The sequence below is a fragment of the Tachypleus tridentatus genome, chromosome 8 (genome assembly GCF_004210375.1).
Source record: "Tachypleus tridentatus isolate NWPU-2018 chromosome 8, ASM421037v1, whole genome shotgun sequence".
NCBI lineage: Eukaryota > Metazoa > Arthropoda > Merostomata > Xiphosura > Limulidae > Tachypleus > Tachypleus tridentatus.
The window spans coordinates 134,120,572-134,140,588 of record NC_134832.1 but is presented as its reverse complement, the minus strand read 5'-3'; the positions used below and the strand labels follow the sequence as shown (position 1 = coordinate 134,140,588).

At 31.0% G+C, this 20,017-nt stretch overlaps 1 protein-coding gene and 1 pseudogene across 2 annotated transcripts in view; one reads left to right on the top strand and one right to left on the bottom strand.

Moving 5' to 3' along the window:
• The window catches only part of LOC143223549 (uncharacterized), a 39,648-nt gene extending 35,547 nt beyond the window's left edge, over window positions 1–4,101 (top strand). The window contains exon 15 of the mRNA XM_076451647.1: window positions 953–4,101. Within this exon, the coding sequence (XP_076307762.1) occupies window positions 953–1,098 (146 nt within the window). The 3' untranslated portion in view covers window positions 1,099–4,101. The remainder of the gene's footprint in view (window positions 1–952) is intronic.
• Window positions 4,102–5,532: 1,431 nt separating this feature from the next.
• LOC143224016 (mRNA turnover protein 4 homolog) lies at window positions 5,533–17,298 on the bottom strand (annotated as a pseudogene). The gene is made up of 7 exons (XR_013013189.1): window positions 17,212–17,298; window positions 16,382–16,480; window positions 10,322–10,422; window positions 9,677–9,823; window positions 9,015–9,165; window positions 7,243–7,319; window positions 5,533–6,051 (listed from the first exon to the last, which is right to left on the bottom strand). The product of XR_013013189.1 is annotated as an mRNA turnover protein 4 homolog (transcript).
• Window positions 17,299–20,017: the final 2,719 nt, after the last annotated feature.

Here is a 20,017-nt window from a genome sequence, read left to right as displayed (position 1 = left end):
TTGTTTCGTGCAGTTAATGCAGTTTTCTACTTCACCTTGTATATGTGAACTACTTTTCAACTGTTACCTGGAGCAAAGATATTTCCACTTTTTGATGCCTGTTTTGTAATTAGATGTTTAAAAAGAAAATGTGTTGTGAATGCAGTTTTATCACTTTTACATTGTCATTTCAAGTTTTGGAGAAGAGAGCTCATTTTATATGTTTGAGTGACAGGATTCACTGACATGTCCAGTCCTTGTTCTTCTCTACTAATTTCTACCTACTGATTATGGGAAAGTTCCAAGACTCTCTGAAAAAGTCCAGTCTTTGTCCTTTTATTCCCATTCCATTTGTTAATCATGTGAATGCCAAGACTCGCTGGTGAAGTCCAGTACTTATCCATGTATACCCCATTTCACTTGCTATACACGTGTGAGTGCCAGTACTCACTGACAAAGATCAGTTCTTGTCCACCTATACCCCTTTCCATCTGCTAATTTTGTATACTACAGTTTATTTTATTACATTTCTACTTTTTTATTTCACAATTCATCAGTCACCATCTTCCAGAGCAGCTACACACTGTTTTTAAATAACTTATTTTTTTCAGATTTCAACATTATGTTTTGTCTCTACCATTCCACTTGTAAGAAATCACTACACCTGTCTTATATGATGTTAGATCCACTAATTTTTGCAGAGATCGAGTGAATATATGCTAGGTGTATCCTTGATTTGTTTTATAAAAGCAATTACCCCTATTACTAAGTTTATATATATAATTTATAGAGGTTTAATTATACTTCTATAGCTTCCTTATGTATTTCATAGAAACTCCTAAGTTTGCTTGAGATACATACTTGTATTTTTGAGTTTAGATGTATATTTCACAAAAAAGATATTGTCACTGTTTTGCATGTACATCTTGTAAGCAAACAATTCTTAAAATAATTTTCTGTTATTCTCATTTAGTTCAGCCTTTTTCTTTGGCTAAAGAAGATCAGTGCATAGGAAAACGATGCCCTTTGGGTCTGTGTCTAACAAAAGATAAGATCTGTGATGGTACAAAGGACTGCAGAGATGGATCAGATGAATCGCATTGTGTTATTGGTGTGTAGAATTAAACCAGCATTGAAACTTCAATTAGCAGCAAATATTTAATAATATATACATTGTCAGTAAGAAATAACTCCTTAAACCTTTCTTAAATGCATTTGCTGGTTTTTTTTTATTATAACTAGCCTCATAAATCTTCTATGAACTTAAAATACAAGTAATAACTTTCATAAAACTTAAGATTCTTCAAGTATTATAGTTACTTTCTCCAAACCCATTTAATCTATAAACATTTATTTCAACTTTAATACTGGTAATAGTAAAAGGATTATATGTAATAACTCTATGATACTTCATACCTTCAAACTACTGTTAGTAACACTTACATGAGCAATGTTTTTGAAACCATTTGTATAACTTCAAATGTGATGAATGAAAACTAGCAGTTTTATTTCCAGCAACTATAATATCTCACCTCTGGTAATAACTTAAAAATAAAACGATTAATATGAGTATTGGAAAATTTATTATAATAAGCTTAGGCAGCTTCGTCAACAGCTGTTTGCAAATATGATTAAGTTATTTCCTTTCTACTTTATTTGCCAGTGGCCACAATATTCACAAACAAATCCCTCAACCCTCTTTTGGACAGAATCATTCCTAAAGTTCTTAACAAATTATCTGACTCCAGAAATAGAAAACCGCAAGTTTAAATAAATTTATAGTGAAACAACCTAAAGATAGGTCATCATTGTGGTTGAATTTATAAATTTGGGTCTATTAACAATTCAATTATTCTTAATTACAATGCTATTAAAGCAAAGAATTTTGAAGAAACCAGCAGACTTTTACCTTTCCAAAACAATAATTTTGAAACTTTTGAAATAAATTGGAATATAAAAGTTAGTTTATATTTAAGATAAAGATAATGATTGAAAAACATGTTTGCTTTGTTTGTACACAGGTCTAGATCAAGCTCTTGTGGGAACAGTAACAGTTTTACATATATACAAATGGTATTTTCATGTTGAACATTCCAAATTAGATAAACAAAAATAGTAAAGCAGCAGCACAAAACATTCATTAATGTATAATGTATATCTTTCCCAGAGTAGAGGTAGTAACTTGAAACTGGTCTATTCCTAAAAAGATCACAAAATGGAAATTATGAATTATGTACAGTAATCATAGCCATACTAGAGGAGCTCAGGTTCAACTTGGTTATATTGTTCATTAATTCAGCCTTACTTGTATGAATGTAATCATCTGTAAATATGTGATGGATAAATTAAAACAATGAATCAACAGAAGAATATCATTAATCTTGCAGTATGTTTCACCTTTTTCATATGGCATAAGTTGTTTAGGTTTTTCACATATAGCCTGTAACCTCTTCCATAAAATTTTTGAAACCAAAATTTCTTGATTTTTGTAACTTCTGTGTGGGCTTTATTTTTATCTTATTGTTTTGCCCCTCCAGTGGCACAGTGGTATGTCTGCAGACTCGCACCACTAGAAACTGGGCTTTGACAGTTGTGGTAGGCAGAGCACAGATTGCCCTCATATAGCTTTGTGCTTAATCCTAAAGAAACAAAGAAAAATATAAACAAATAATCACACTGTATGGTCTTTTTACCTTAAATCTTAATCAATAGCATATTGTTATTTTGATTGTGAACTAGATTATCAAGAGTCAAAGATAAATGTGCATCACATTTCAGTTAAAAGGTAAACAGTAAACAGACTTTAGCTGATAAAAAAAAAAATCACCACAAATGAATTTTACAAATTAATAATACATAATGAATTTATCCATAATTTTTATAAAATAAAATTATTTTTCTTCATTATTTCATTTCATTGCACATGGAATTTATTTAATGATTATTCATCACTTGGTATTCATCTTAAAGAATAACCATTGGTCAACGTTTATTTTAAAATCATGGTACAGATAATTGAATATTACGTTTAATTTTTGTGAACTGTTTCTTTAGACATTCAGTATTTTTCTGACCCACATTTAGTCCCTAGGTTTTCTTAATACAGGACATCTCATTTCTGGCTATTCATGTTCTCCTTCACTAATTTGTTAAACTCAGTTATTTCTTTTAAGGATAAATCAAATTTTAACTTGTACTTAATTTGTGTTTAAAATTAGTACATAAAGAAAAACAGAAATGTCTCTAGATACCAAACTTTTAATACAGTATGTTCTTTTGTTGTTTTTTGGTAAGTAGCATTAATGGATACTTATTAATAAACATAAAACTAAATATTAATTTAGTTCAAAATTTTATCTTTTTTTTTTTCTTCTAGATGAAATAGTTTACTGAATTTTTGTTTTGGTGTGGATCATATTTGCCATTTTGGTTGCTTTTTCTGAGAGCAGAAGTAAATATTAAATATTTTTTCTTAGTTAAATCACTTTTATTTTGGTCTTATCTTGATTCAGAGAGTAAGATGGATCTTAGTATTTCTTCAGTTTATATGCCAGTTAAGAATTTTTATTTTTTAATGACAATCCTAGGTCTCAATTATTGCAGTTCAAATCAAAGGATAAAACCAAACTTCTATTCTGAATCAAAACTATTTTTTAAATTGTGTAATATCTTGGTAGATCCAGCAGGTGCAATCCTTTTGTAATAACTAAAATTTGTAACTGGAATTGATTCATGATGAAAAGTTTTAACACGCTGAACAGATCAACAATTTCATTCTTTGTGCTTAATTATATGTGTGTGCAGAAGTAAATGAGTTTACTCTCTAGAACACAAATTATTTTGAAAAATTGTTCATTAACAGGCCTCAACAAAACAATTTGTTGATATTTTGATTGTTAGTATATTATAGTGAACAAATAAAAGCATTTAACTTGTATGATGAATTCAAAGTGGAAGTGTTTTCAGCAGCAGAAACAAAACTGCACACTGGGAAATTCCCCCCTCAAGCATAAATTCTTTTCTTCTCACTTTGTGTGACTTATGCACCACATGCACAAGCACCTGTAAATGGCTAATGAATGGGCTTTTCAATGCAAAAACAAGAATCTAAGTTGTACTATTATGAACCTAAGTTATTTTGATGGTGAATTCTAAGTTCCAGAGAAGTATAAGAATAAAAATGATAAAAACAATCGATAAGATTCATTAATTACGTGGAATTATTTAATTTATAATTACATTGCTGTCAATAACCAATTAATAATCAGTCATTAGTTAATTATGCCTAACTAATTCTCACTATTTGACACTCAGTGATAACTCTGAACACTTATAATGCTAAAAACCAAGTTTCAATACAATAGGCAGACACACCACAAATTGTCATTGTGTTTAATAACAGACAAATAATAAATGTACCAACCCATATGCTCCTTGATGCAGACAAATACTCTGACTTCAAGTTTTGTTAGATTGAGTGTACTGAGTTTGTCACACACATTAAGATGAACCAGGTCTTACTTTTAATTAAATTCCAGTAAGTTAATAAATAACGTGTAAATAAGTTCTGAGGTATTAGAGCAACTGCATTTATACCTTGTGAATTTTCCAGTCTTCTACTTTCTGTATTTAACACAGGAAGTCTTAGCTACATGTTCACATCTTATGGTAAAATACATCTATGTCATGCACCATAAAGCTCTTGAAGGAGAAAGTGCAAATATCCTTTATTTGAAATAATGTCATACACAGTTTAAGTTTTCATGTTCTTGGTTACATTTAAAATTGTGTAGAATATTAACATTTTTTATCACCTTTAACTAACATTACAAAATAATATAAAGAAATTTCAGTTAGTCCCAAGTTGGCCAAATCTTTTCAGAAATTGGGGTAATTATGTAAACTATTAAAGGTGGGTGTACTCAACTGATAATCTAAGGCATTCAAACCATTAAAGGTTTTGCTTAGCTATGGATTAACGATAATGTGTTTATTTGCCAATTTTTCATCAGTTCTGGTCTGTGTGGTCAACTTACTCATTAAACAATAATCGAATAACATTGACAGTGATGCATAAGTCGAGCTGGTAGGTGTGGTAAGGTGATGATACATCACTGATGTAGCACTCATATGATTAGGTTAGCCACCTTGATGAACGAAACTGAGAACATAAAAAGTAGTTGAACTTAAAGGAACAAAAGTTTTTCCTCCCCACCCACACACAGGTCAGTGGAAGTCACAATGTATATAATTTTAAAAATAAAACTATTAAAGATGGGGGAATGTTGCTGGGGGTACAGCTTTTCAATGGGGTGGTGTGGAAGGGTACCATGCATCTCAATAGACACCCCTCATTATAAGTTATACAAGTTATTTGGTGTGAAGAGTTCAATGTGAAACATGACGAGATGTAACTGATTATACAAATTCTGTCTAAAGACTAGTTTTTAACATTATATATTGATATAATTCAAGTGATCAAACTTTTCTTATAACAACTGAAGTTGATGTCTTCAGGTGTAATACACAAATGAATGTTGCAACCCAACTCAGTTTGCAAGAGGAAATTTTACAATAAATTTATTTAAAATCTTGTGTATGTACAGTGGTCAACAAAATTAAAAATTTCAAAGCTTTTCATTATTTTCTATGTAACAGTAAAGTTACTGAAGAAACAGTTCATATGAATAGACATAACCAGATCAGTTACAAATAGTCATGTCATAAAAAAATAAAATTCAAGTTTCAGTATAGCGGCTCTGAGAAGAAATGCTGAAACCTATAGTGGCAAAAAATGATTTGACTCCTGTGATCTCACTGCATTCAACATTCATCATCACCACTTTCCATTCTTTCATCATCAGTAGAACCTTGGCTGATTGGTTTTGAAGACTTCGTCTTTTTGTGTTTCATCTCCTTTTTTGTAGATTCCTGTTTATGCTTTCGCTTCCTCTGTTCCTTCATTGCTTCTAGTGGTTGTTTTCTCATAATGAAATCTTCAAACGATCCATCATTAGACCACATACATTCAACAGATATCTTAAAGTCAGCCATCTGGATTTCAAGAAGTTTCTAAAAGTCAAAAAGTATCAACAGTCTTTTATGAATTCTAATTTTTACATTTTCAAAATGAAAAGTGAATTCCAAACAACTATATACATCTGAAACACAGTCTGCCTCATCTTTCACTAGAATTCAACTCTCAATATCACAGGAATGTTTTGAACATCCTTGATGCAGTGCATCATACATACCCACAGTACTCTATTCTTTCACCTGCTGTGTGACTAAGTTGAACATGCATCAGTGAATTACTTACACACTGCCTTCCAGCCTAAATCCACAGCCATGATGTGAAACTGCAAGCCTTATAGTTGTAGAAAGATTGATAGAAATATGTTTCAGAGATAGTAACTGTTTGATATTTGTTTTAATTCTTGAAATATAAAATTCATAAGAGGCAGAATCACCTCTGAAACAGTTTGCTACCCACAATGAAAAGGCAGAAATTACACAATTTAAAATATTCTATTAATAGCTAGTGGCATCAAGCATAAGAAATGGAAAAAAAACAGAATTTAAACCCAGGCATATAAGAAGGACCAAATCTGCATTTGAATAAGAGGAATAGACTACTAAATAGGTGGTCATTACTATATGGATAACCACATATCTATGAGAGGTATAACCAGGAGTGGCATAACCAAGTAAGAAGCTTCTGTTTATTATGGAAGATTGTCAGTAGAGAACAGATCATTTTATCTCTTAGTAAAAGAAAATTTAACAAATTCTCATGGTGTAATAACATACTACATCCATACAGAAAATACCACCAAACAAATACGAGTTAAGTAACTAACAGGTCTGGTTGACAAGCACAAAAAGAATAAATATGAACAGGCAAGGCTGAGGATGGGCTTAACAACTCAAGAATAGCACAACAGAATGCATGTGTTAGATGTTGTTGAAGCTTTACTTTCCAGCCTAAAGTCAGATTTGTTTACAGATTGTCATATTATTTACATTGTTAGCTCTGTTTAGTATGATTTCAAACTTTTACTGTAAACCCTGATATTAAAACTTTTGCTAATTTGATGGCTTCTTGTCCTTCAGCTGAGTCCTTATTTTCTTATTTGTTTAATAGTGTACACTTGGATTCTATGGACGAAATTCAAACTAAAATTAAACTTTACTCAATGAAATTGATACTATTTCTTTTAAAGTGAATTTCATTTTCTGCAATCATATTACTAACATTCTCACTAGCAATCTGGCCTGCTCTGGGGTCAAGATTTCACCTTCTTTACATACTTGATAGTCTTTTATAAGAGTCACCACACCTGAGTTCAATACAGCAATATTTAATATTAATATATTTACATACACGAGTGCAAATAATTTGGTTAATTCTTATAAAAATATTTAAGAGAGAAACTGTTTCACCACAATTTATCTTGCTCAGAGAAAAAAACAAGCATGATTTTTGCAACTCTTATTATAAAATCCAAACATCTTTTTTATCACAATTCACCATTTTAAGGAAAATAAGCACATGGTCTTTGCAACTCTTAAAATAAAATTTAAACATTTGGTACACTAATGAACAAGCACAGAGAATTTCATATAAAATCTGTTCTATTTCTTACATTATTTGGTCATACTATGCAAAAATGATTAATAAGTAAATATAATGTGTAATAAAGTAAGGTGAAAGAAAATACATAAAAAATAGAAGAACTGATAAAGCTCATTGTGTATTTCATTTACCAATATAATTTCTATTACAACAGAGGCTTTTAAATGCATCAAGCCTCAACTAATAGGATATAAAAAAAGTGAACTCAACGTCAAATATAATGTCTCAATACTTTACTGAGGAAAACGCATCTATAACAGGAATAATTCATAAGATTCCTGCACTTTTGCAAAAACTATCATTCTCAAATATATATAGTAATATGTAGACATGTTACATACATTTTAATTACCTGGTTTTGATTTGATTTACTCACACACCTTAGCAGAAATTAATTACAGGTATATTTAACCCAACTTTTTGGCTCCAGCTCTCTAACTTTATAGACTTAAAAGTCAATTACAAAAAGATATAATAATAAAACTATAACAAATCTGTACTTTCTCCTTGAAAACTATTAAAATTTAAGAGTTAAAAGCTGAAACATTTATAAAAATTTGAAGTGATATATAATTTGCCATGAAACCTATAGCTCAAACAGACTCAAATATATAACAAGTCTTAGAAGAATCTGATGAAACCATTTCACACCTAACTATTTTTGATGAAAATCACTATATCCAATCGTCACAATCATTAACTTTCAACTATTTTATAGATATGCTAGTCTACAGAATTTTGTTCAAGTGGTCAATTTTTTTCCTTTCAAAAGCACATTCACCTTTGTAATAATCAATGAACCAAACCAGATTGTCATGCAAAAGGGAAAGATGGAATTCACATACATTTTTAGGATTCCTCTACAACACATCTTTTTATAAATAACTGATAGAGATTTTAAACAGCTAAGAAATAACCTAGCTTTACCTTTAGATGTAGAAAATAAGCATCAAGAAAACTGATCATATTCAACAAGTGTTTATGCTGTAAAACATAATTCATCTAATGACATTAAATATACCCACAGTTTTTAGAGGTAGTTGAATGAAAAGGTGTATATTCACAAAGAGTATAATGAAGATCAAATCCAGATTCAATTGTTCTTTGACATACACTACACTAGAAGTAAAAAATGTAGTTTGTACAAGATACGTTAATATTTCTGGCAATATAACACATAGAATGCACTACATTTTAAATACACTGAATGCACAGGTTATTAAGGTATAATAATGTTTATATTAAAGAGATCATACTATATTCCAGTTTGATTAATTTAAATCCTTTTATTAACATTAAAAAAGAGTGGCCTTTTTTCCATCATGTGTTGTTTTTTTTCTCTCTTTCTTTTGATATAAGTAAGAAAATAGCATGCTTATAACAATATCAGTAAAACTACCTTTCTGGAGATTAGCAGGCATGCCTAATTGTCGTAGATGTTGTTCGAGAGAATGAGGAAACTGTTGAGGGGACCTTCATCCAAAACCACTGTATCTGTAGCTACATTTCCTGCTGGTGCATAATCACTTACTGTGTAGTCACTGAACCAGCTAATAAAAATGCCAGTACATGAGAGACTACATTTAGAACATAAACTAAATATGTTTTATATAAGGTGCTAAATTATGTAACTTCATAAAAAAAATTACTTATTATTATGTCTAAAAAATTCCTGAATGTGTAAATTCATTGTGCTTAGAAGCACACAAACACACACATATATTTATACATTATATAAACTACATTAAGAACTGTAACATACATAGCATATTTAATTCAAGAAATATTGCTTTAACAAACTTAAGCAAGTCAATCAACCACAGCACACATTTCATGTAGCAAAACAGTACATATACACACCAAAATACAAACAAAACACACACATGCTACATATATTCCCCTTAATCTTTCTCAGAAAGACACCATTAGGAACAGTATTAATGCAAGTCTTAAGCCTAGCCATATTAACACTAGCTGTAGAAATTACTATTCAACAGAGTGAAAAAATTTTTATTTTTAAATTAAAATATTATATATACAAAGGTTGATATTAACATTTACCTTAAAACTTCTTTGTTTTTATTTGTAAACAATTAGCCACATTGGCCTCTCAAATGTTTGCTAATAAAATGCAAGTTATCTTGGTATTCATCCTCTGGTTTGTGCCCTAGGGCAAGAGCCATTACCTTGTTTTTTCCAAAAAAAAATCTGACAAAAAAAAGATATGAGAGATTAACAAGCAGAATCTCCACTATTATAGATATTATTTACTACAATCCTGACATTTCTTTACTATATATCATTAATTATTTTATTTTGAACAAATTACAAATACTTCTGCTTGGTTATTATAACAATTAGTTTACAAACCCTTTTTTTAACCTAATTTAACTTGCTTTTTTTTTCATTAGCCTGTGATCAAAGAAAAAGTGAGTGGTAAGCGAATAATTAAAAAAAAAACAATCCAAAATGAACTCCAATATCTAATTTCAATAGTACCTTTCTAGTTAAAACTAGTAATTTATAAGAAACACACTTTAAAACCCACATAAACAATAAAAATATTTTGTTTCATCCTTCTAGTAGGTGGCATGATAAGCCTACTATGATGTAAAAAAACATTAAATTTCACATTCAATTAAGCAAAAGTTAATCTGACTGAAATGTTATATGTTTCTCTTTCTGTGATGTTATTAAAACACTTACCTGCTGTGTTTCCATTCTTGCCGAACATCTCTTAATTTACTGTTTCTCATGTTTTGAACAGAGAAAAACACGTGAGCATAACTGTTGACACACTTTTGTATCTGCAAAATCACAATAACCTTGATCTTAATAACACAGGTGTTAAAATATCAACATGAAAAGTCTGTATTGTGTTCAATACAACATTTTAAATTACTACTTTGGTATCATTATTACTGTTCTTGGTTCAAAAATTCTCAGTATCTCTGATTGACCTTTCTACAGATAGTTTTTTTTCCAGTGAATCATTGAAATAACATTTTAGTACCAAACTCATTTTTTTTTGCATTATATTAAAAATTTCATTTCCTTCTATCTGTAAAATTACAAACTATTAATTTAAAACCTTAAATTTGATTCAGATATATACTATGCATAAAAACAAAAACATGTTTAATTCATTACACAAACTGTGTTAAAGTAGCAGTGATATGTTTTTATAGTAAACATAAAATATAATTAATCCAACACTTCACAAACACGTTATCAGTAAACTTTCACAACAAAGTATTACTGCTAATCAGTGATGTCGAGAAAATATTTTACGTAGAAGAGCGAACAACGTTTCGACCTTCTTCGGTCATCGTCAGGTTCACAAAGAAAGAAAGAGGTAACTGACCAGAAGCTGACCACATGTTTGAAAGGGGTTGTGTAATTGAGTGTCGGAATGTAGAGGGCGGTGTTAGATGTTTGAATATATAATTTTATTTTATTATATTTAATATAGGTATAAAGGCATCCCTTTATATTGGTTTATTTTTGGTTTAAGTGTTGTACAAGTAAGGCGTCTTTAATTTTGCATTTGTTTATGTTTCTTTCTTTATTTAGTATTTGAGTGTTTTCTATGGTTATGTTGTGTTTATTTGATTTGCAGTGTTCGAAAACGTGTGAAGGTGACTTTTTATGTTCTTTGAATCTGGTTTCCATTTTTCTACTTGTTTCTCCAATTTTGAAGTTGTGGCAGTTATCACATTGTATTTTATAAATAATGTTGGTGTGGTGTTTGTCAGTGTAGTTTTTACATAGAAAAGACCTCAGTTTTGTGCCTTGTTTTTGAATAAATTTGGTATTAACTGGAATGTCATATTTTGTTACTAGTTTTAGGCAAATGTTGGTTATTTGTCTGCTGATGTCGGGAATATATGGTATGCAGCAGTATACGGTTTCGTGTATTTTTGATTCGTGAGATATATTTACTTTTGTTGGTTGGTTTTGCTTTCTGTCTAGGTGTGTGAGTATAATGTTTTCTACGGTTTGTGGAGGAAACTTATTGATGTTGATGAAGTATTGTTTTATTTTGTCCAATTTATTGTTAATTTTATCTGGTGAGCATAGTTTTACGGCTGTTATTTGGTTTCTAAATATGTTGAGTTTTTGTTTTGTTTCATGTGCTGAGTCCCAAGAAATGTATAGTCCAGTATGGGTGATTTTTCGGTGGATTTCTGTTTTCAATTGTGTGTCGGTTCTTGTAATTTTGAGGTTAAGAAATGATATTTGATTGCTTTTTTCCTGTTAACATGTGAAGTTAATGTTGGGATGTATAGAGTTAATGTGATTGAAAAAATTAAGTATGCGTTCTGTAGATCTGAATCCCGCAATCGTGTCATCTACTTATCTGTACTAGTATAGTGGTGGATGTAATGCTGTGTTAATTGTTTGTGTTTCAACTTGTGTCATAAAAATATTGGCTAGAACTGGTGATACTGGGTTGCCCTTGCTTAGGCCATTTGTTTGTATATAGTTGTACTTGTTGAACATGAAGTTTGTCTTTATCGTGGTGAATTCAATAAGGGTTGCTAATTGGTTGCTGGGAATGTCTATAGTTGGGTTAGGGTCATGGATATAGAGTTCTAACGCTATCTTGCAGGCTTCAGTGGTTGTAACTTCTGTAAAGAGGGATATAACATTGAAACTGGCCATTAAGGCTTTATGATTAAGTTGATTTAGATTAGACTTGAAATTAAAAGAGTCTTTGATGAATGAGCTGGCTGATGTTACATATTTGGAGAATGCCCATGCTATGTATTTACCAAGATTGTAATTAAACGATTCATATGTGGACATTATTGGTCGTAATGGACAATCTGGTTTATGAGGTTTGGGGATGCCGTATATTTGTGGTGTGCGCGAGTCAGTTTTACGTAGGTAGGAATAAAGTGTTTGTGAAATTGTGTTGGCTTTTTTCATTTTTAGTAGTGATTTGTTTAGTTGCGTCTCGTGTGTCTTTGTTAGATTGGTCTGTATTGGTTTAAATTTGTTTGTGTCTGATAGTATGTTTTTCATTTTTTTGGATGTATTCAATCGTGTTCATTGTGACTATAGCGTTACCTTTATCTACTTTTAGAATTTTTATGTTTTTGTCTTGTTTTAGGTTTTTAATGGAATTAATGTCTCTTTGTGTAAGCTTGTTTTTTAGCTTTCTGTTTTGTGAAATTATGTTGATGGTTTTGTGAGAAAATTCTTTGAAAAAATCGTTTAAGATGTTGTTTTTAGGTGTTTCAGGAAAATAAATTTTTAATTTTACCTGGGAAGTTTGGCTGTTGGATGTCAATAAAGATGCCTTACTTATACAACAACTTAAACCCAAAATAAACCAATATAAAGGAATCTTTTATACATATATTAAATATAATAAAATAAAATTATATATTCAAATATCTAATACTGCCCTCTACATTCTGACACTCAGTTACACAACCCCTTCCAAACATGTGGTCAGCTTCCGGTCAGTTACCTCTTTCTTTCTTTCTTTGTGAACCTGACGATGACTGAAGAAGGTCGAAACATTGTTCACGCTTCTATGTAAAATATTTTCTCAACCCAAACGAGCTGTTTTTGCAAAAAGTATTACTGCTAGTTCATTTAAGTGATTTATCGATTACAATTGTCTTTTGAATTTTATAGCTAATAATCAAATGTTATTAAATTAATTCCTACTTGCTAGCTAGGAATAAAGTATAGATCATAACAAATAATAAATAATATAGAATAATATCAATAACTAATATTGAGTGTTCATGCTACTGATCTTGAAGTAAAACTATGATGCAAAAAAGTTTTACCTAGTCTTAAATTAAATATTTTACTTCCAAACACTTCAAATGAAACTTTTTTCTTCCTTATAATGTAATTCTCACTAAGGCCAAAACAATTTTTAGCTAACCCTAAATTAAATATTTTACTTCCACACCTTCAAATGAAACTTTTTTTTTCTCCTTATAATATGTATCTTTCCATAAGGCCAAAACATGTATTCTGGGAAAAACCAAATAAAACATGACCCAACTCTAACACCACTATAACTCAAGATAGATTACTAACTTAATAATCTACTATAAATGATATTTGATACAAATCACATTCTTTAGTTAAACAGATGATGCAGAATTATATCAGGTAAGAATTTAAACACATACAATACAAAGCAATACTTATATCATAATTTAAACAAAAGTACCTTGTCTTTTGCCAGTTAATTATTAAAAAACTAAACAAAAAAGAAACCATTTTATCCTTCAAGAATGTCCTTGCACAAATCCAGGACACTTTCACAGGACAATGTCTCAATTTCATGATCACTGACTCTCACTTTAAAACAAACTTTTGAAGTTCATTCCTATTCATAAATACAGTTTTGCAAAAAATTTGCCATTACTCTGATAAAGCATAAGATGCACACTTCATGAAAAATTATAAACATATCATTTGAATGCAGTAATGCATGATACTGACTACCAAAATTTCTCTATTTTTTTAAATATTCAAGAAGTTTCTTTTAACAATGTTTCAATTGTGAGCAATTGCTCTAAGTTTTTCTTTACATGAATAGTCATATTTTTGTTTTGTGTTCAGAAAAGAAAAAATTCACGTCTTGCATTTTCCAATCATATTTTTAAAAGTTTTAGTCTCTTGTATTTGATTGTAAATGTGTTTGACAGTTGTTCTATTGAGATAAAACCATTTCTTTCTAATGAGATGCCAAGTTGATGCAACAAAGTGCCAAATGTTTTGCAACAATGCATAATTTCTCATCTTGAAAAATACAAGCTATAATTACCAAGTTACCTAATTAGATTTGCATTTGGTAACAAACTCTTCTGAAGTAATTTTCATGACATGATAAAGTTCTCACTTCGAAACAAACTTTCAAGATGTGTTTTAAAAATAAATAAAAAGATAGATTATATAAAAAATATTTTGCCAAGACATTTTCCATTTCGTTCCCTGCACACCCATTCTTGAGAAAAAATAAAAAAACACCCTTTATTGATTTCCCTTTTAAACTCTTGTAAAGAACACTTTCCACTACTGCCAACATCATCTCATTCCATGATTCAGTTACCCTGTTAGAAAAATAAAATTCTTAATTGGAACCTAACTTGTCTTATCCAAATCTTAAATTTTTATCCTCTCATCCTATTACCTTCAGAATATAGCACAAACAAATCAGAGGCATTTATCTTGTTATTTATTTATTTATCTAGAAAGAGTACTATTTCACAATGTTTACTTCACATATAAACATGATGGAGAGGGTGGAAACTAGCAACATCTGGGTGCAGTGATCATTGCTCTATTAGCTTCAATGTTTTACTGCATGTGGGATAAGGAATAATAATATTCTGGTTACAAATTCAAAAACAAATATTGGAAGGATGCATCAAGAATTCTGTTGTGAATTAGACAGCCGAGTTATTTGGAAACACTTATAAATGTGGAAAACTTTAAAAATAAAAAAATATTGAAGGTAAACATATTCCTTACAGAAAGAAAAGTGTAGCTACAAGTAAAAATAAAAACAAAGCAGGTTGGTTCAAAACGTTTTTAAGAGAAATTAAAAAACACATCATATATCTAAAAACTTGAAATTGACTGGAATGAGAAGATTACAGAAGTTTGAAAAAATTGAAGTAGGAAATTAGAACATCAAAAAGGTTTGCTCAAAATGTAAAAACTGGCAGTACAAATTTATTTAAATACATTAAGGATAAAAAAATGTTAAACTAGGGCTACGACCATTGATGGATGATAAAGAAAGTCAAGTATCTGATTATTATGAGATTGCTGGGTTGCTAAATTTTAATTTTTTCTTAAGTTTTTACTAATGAATATTTAAGCAGTATTCCATATCTTTAACAGTTGACAAATGGAAACAAAATCAAACAAGATAACTGCATTAATTCCAATCTGGTTAAAAAATAATTGGAAAGTTTAAAAGATTATAATGCTTATGGACTACATAATACTTCCCCAAGAATTTTGATGGAAGCTAAAATTAAAAACTGGCTATGCGAGACACTTACTATAATTTTTTGTCAATCCTTTAGCAGTAGGCAAGTATTACAGAATTGGAAGTTAACTAAATTAAGTTATATTTTAAAGGGAAATAATAAAAATTGTCACAGTAATTATAGGCCAATTAGTCTTACATCAGTTGTGGGAAAAATATTGGAAAGTCTGTTTAAACTTTGTTAAATGACTTCACAAAGCATCATTTGAGTTTTATTGGTTAATCAAAATGGTTTGAAAAAGTTACTGTTATGCAAATGAGAGTAAGGTTGTACATTTGATCCATCTGAATTTTCAAAAAGGTTTTAACAAGTTGCCACATAAAAGGCTTGTAAAAAAATTATTTCTATGGGCATGGGAGATAAGTAAGTAAATTGGACAGAACAGTCACTGGATGGAAGAAAGCAGAAGGTTGTTACAAATAGAGTGCAGCCAAAGGGGATTAATATCACAAGTGGGATACATCAGAGATCTGCCTCTTAATGAACTGTTAATAAATTACTTAAATTTGCAGATGATAGTAAGGTCTTGGGTGTTGCTAGATGTGAATAGGATGTTACTGATATAAATAAGGATTTAGATCATTTAGTGAGAAGTGAAAACATATATAGAATACTCAACTCACCTCCACAACATTAACAATAAGTAGTATCTATTTATAAGTTATAGCGAAACAAAGACTGTTAGTGTTAGACTTTTAGCTTTTATTTTACAAACAAGCTACGATCCTACCTCCTCGATAAAGCGTTGTTTTAATTCTAACCCTTTCTTCCTTGTATTTGTAAGAGAAATTGAAATTAAGAAATAATTGTTTATTAAAAACTGTTTTGACTATTTTAATTACTTCTTCAACCAAATATATATACATGAATTATTAAATATAGTACATACTTTGTTTATTTCGCTTTGATTTCGGCAAACGTAACCCACGTGTTACATTACCAGCCCTAGTTACAGCAATATCCCATAGAGGTCAATGCGTGTCAAAGTTTTACACCACTCAATGTATTATCAAGACGACTTATATGGGTGTTAAAACTTTAATTAAAATAAAATACAGAACAACGTTTCAACTTTCTTAAGTCATCTTCAGGTGAACAAAGATTAACTTTACCCAACCCAAATCAAACAGAATTCCTTTTTTGAAACCTCAATGTTAGGCCCTCAAACACTTTAGGTAAAATTACTGCTTTTTTTTTTCTTAGTTATAATAATGCAGTGTTGTTTACTTCATTTAAAAAAGATAATTTTGTTTATGTGTACTTGTTTTAATTTTAAAAAATACTATTATTTATAGTAGCTGTAATTTCTGATTTTCACTTTTAACTACCACAGCGGCGGTATGCTATCGTCAGTCAAATAATTACTGTTAACTTTTAATTTGTTTGTCATTTTAATCATGTGATCGAAATACTTCAAACGTGGTTTCTAATTGCATCCGAAATTGTTTATCAAGCTACAACAGAAAATACCGAACAGTGTTCCAATTGAAATATTATCGTCTCTTTGTTTGTTTAGCAATAAAGTTGCTAAAAATCAGGGCTTGCTCCCTCAGTACATACACTGTAAGTAATCTTATTTACACCCAGTTCTCTGAAAGGGTCTTGATGAACATTGAGAACAACTACTTTGTTCAGTTTTGCCTGCATTAATGGTAACAAGAAGATTTTTTTCAGTATTTTGAGGCTGGATGAGTTTAATAGAACTATCTGCTGTAAAAAAATTTACAGATTGTTCAGCACTACATTTTACAAAATATTTCATTAATGGTTTCCTGAGACATTCATTATCGTCATTTTTAGAACTCAGGTATGTCCTTAATACTCACATAGCAACTGAGCAAAATTCAAATTTTCATCTGTGTGTCCACTAAATATCACATGGGCCTGGCATGGCCGAGCGCGTAAGGCGTGCGACTCGTAATCCGAGGGTCGCGGGTTCGCGCCCGTGTCGCGCTAAACATGCAACACCATCATTAATGATAAGTTCATTTAGATTGGACTTGTCGTTGTTGAGCACATATCTACAGAAAAGGTTATGTGTGATCTACCCACCAGAAGTATGAAAACCCGAATCTTAGAATCGTAAATTATTAATGAGTTACTGGGAGGTGGGGTAATAGGTTTGAAAAGTAACCCAAGAGGGATACCAAAGTGATTCATGCCAGTGATGGAGGCAATCTATTATAAGATACATGAGTATTTTGCAATATGTAATGGAAATATACGTATATTACAATATATATGTAGATAGGTAAATGTATTTTTGTGATTTTGCATGCTTAAAATAATTAAGGGGCATCATGTAACATGCAATAATGTATTACACAACACTAAGTAACGTGTACATATGGACAAAGGATTTGATATTCATGTTAAGACTGTAGTATAAAGCTAATTTAAAAACATAATGCACCTGTTATTTTCAGTAATGCTAGGAAAAGAGTGTTTAAATTTGGCCAGGTAGAGAATTTTATTTAAATATATAATAATAACAAAGAGTCTCACGCTGTGTCTGAAAGAAAGTTTTGTTTTAACTAGTGTTTCTCATAAAAAAAGTCGTGCAACTTGTTTCAGTTGTAGTGAATTAAGATATTCATGAGTGTGAAGTAGCTCGTTACATGTCCACACATAGTAAAACTAGAGACAGAGTTAGACTAGTGCACCATAGTTCATGATAAGGTAAAGTAAGTGAATTAAGCCAGGGTGAAACAAGATGGATATATTTGTGTTCAAAATTTCTATGGAGGACTATGCAGGAACCAAAAGCACTTCAGCATATGCAATAGAACTTTCAATCATAACTGGTAATTTGACTGCTGAATATAATACTGAATAGGTTGGATAACAACTAGAATAAACAAAGAGAAGATATTTTCAAAAAAGCCAGGTAGCACTGTATCCCGCTCTGTATGCGATAAAACTGTTGCTGTTGGACATTTCCAAGAAGATAAAGAATCATCATCAGCTTTTGTAAATGATGGTTTTGCTTATATAAAAATGGTTTAGAAAGGTTATCATCCAGTAAAATGTCTTACATACAACATGCTGCTGATCAGAGTGTATTTGCATCTGAAAAAAGAGAACATTCACGTAGCAAGTAAAAGACATGATGTATAACATGAAAATGATTCACTGACGAAAATAATAACTTTTTGAAGATTTTAGCTGCATAAGAAGTGATATTTCGTTTTTTTTTTAATTTCGCACAAAGCTACTCGAGGGCTATCTGTGCTAGCCGTCCCTAATTTAGCAGTGTAAGACTAGAGGGAAGGCAGCTAGTCATCCCCACCCACCGCCAATTCTTGGGCTACTCTTTTACGAACGAATAGTGGAATTGACCGTAACATTATAATGCCCCCACGGCTGGGAGGGCGAGCATGTTTTGTGCGACGGGGATGCGAACCCGCGACCCTCGGATTACGAGTCGCATGCCTTAACCCACCTGTCCATTCCAGGCCTGGATTTGTATCGAACCTACTATATTTGTAATGTAAATAATGTATGCTCATATATTAAGCGTTTCATATGAAATGTACGTTTTTCGCTTTGGCCAGGTTTAAGGCACTCGATTCGTAATCTGAGTGTCGCGGTTTCGAATCCTTGTCACACCAAACATGCTACCATTCAGCCGTTGTTGCGTTATATTATGACAGCCAATTCTACTATTCACTGGTAAAAAGAGTAGCCCAAGAGTTGGTAGTGGGTGATGATGACTAGCCGCCTTCCCTCTAGTTTTATACTTCCCAATTAGTGACGGCTAGCGCAGATAGCCCTCGTGTAGCTTTCCGTGAAATTAAAAATCAATCGATTGAAACCCCCATTGCCTTGCGAACACGAATTACAAATGAAAGCAAGGTTGTCAGTTGCTTTACTGCTATTAATTATGGCATTTCTACCACGTGAATAATTTAGATATTTATGTGTGTTTATGTTATAGCAAAGCTACATCGGGCTATTTGCTAAGCCCATCGAGGGGAATCGAATCCTTGATTTTAGCGTTGTAGACTTACCGCTGTACTAAGGGGGTTCAAATATTTATGAATTTCTGTTTTACACATAACATGCTCATTACTGTCATTAGTGAATTTCTTTAAATATGTATGTTATGCGTTTATAGATTATATCGTTCTTTTTGTTTAAAAGAAAGTAGGATTACTTCCTTTCAGTGAAGCCCCCAGTGGCACAGTGGTATGTCTGCGGACTTACACACTCAAACCCGAGTTTCGATACTCGTGGTGGGCAGAGCACAGATAGCCCATTGTGTAGCTTTGTGCTTAATTCAAAAACCAAAAACAACAATCCTTTCAATGAAACTTTATTATTTGATTAACTTATTTACGTATTATTTGTTTAGTGTGTAATCGCC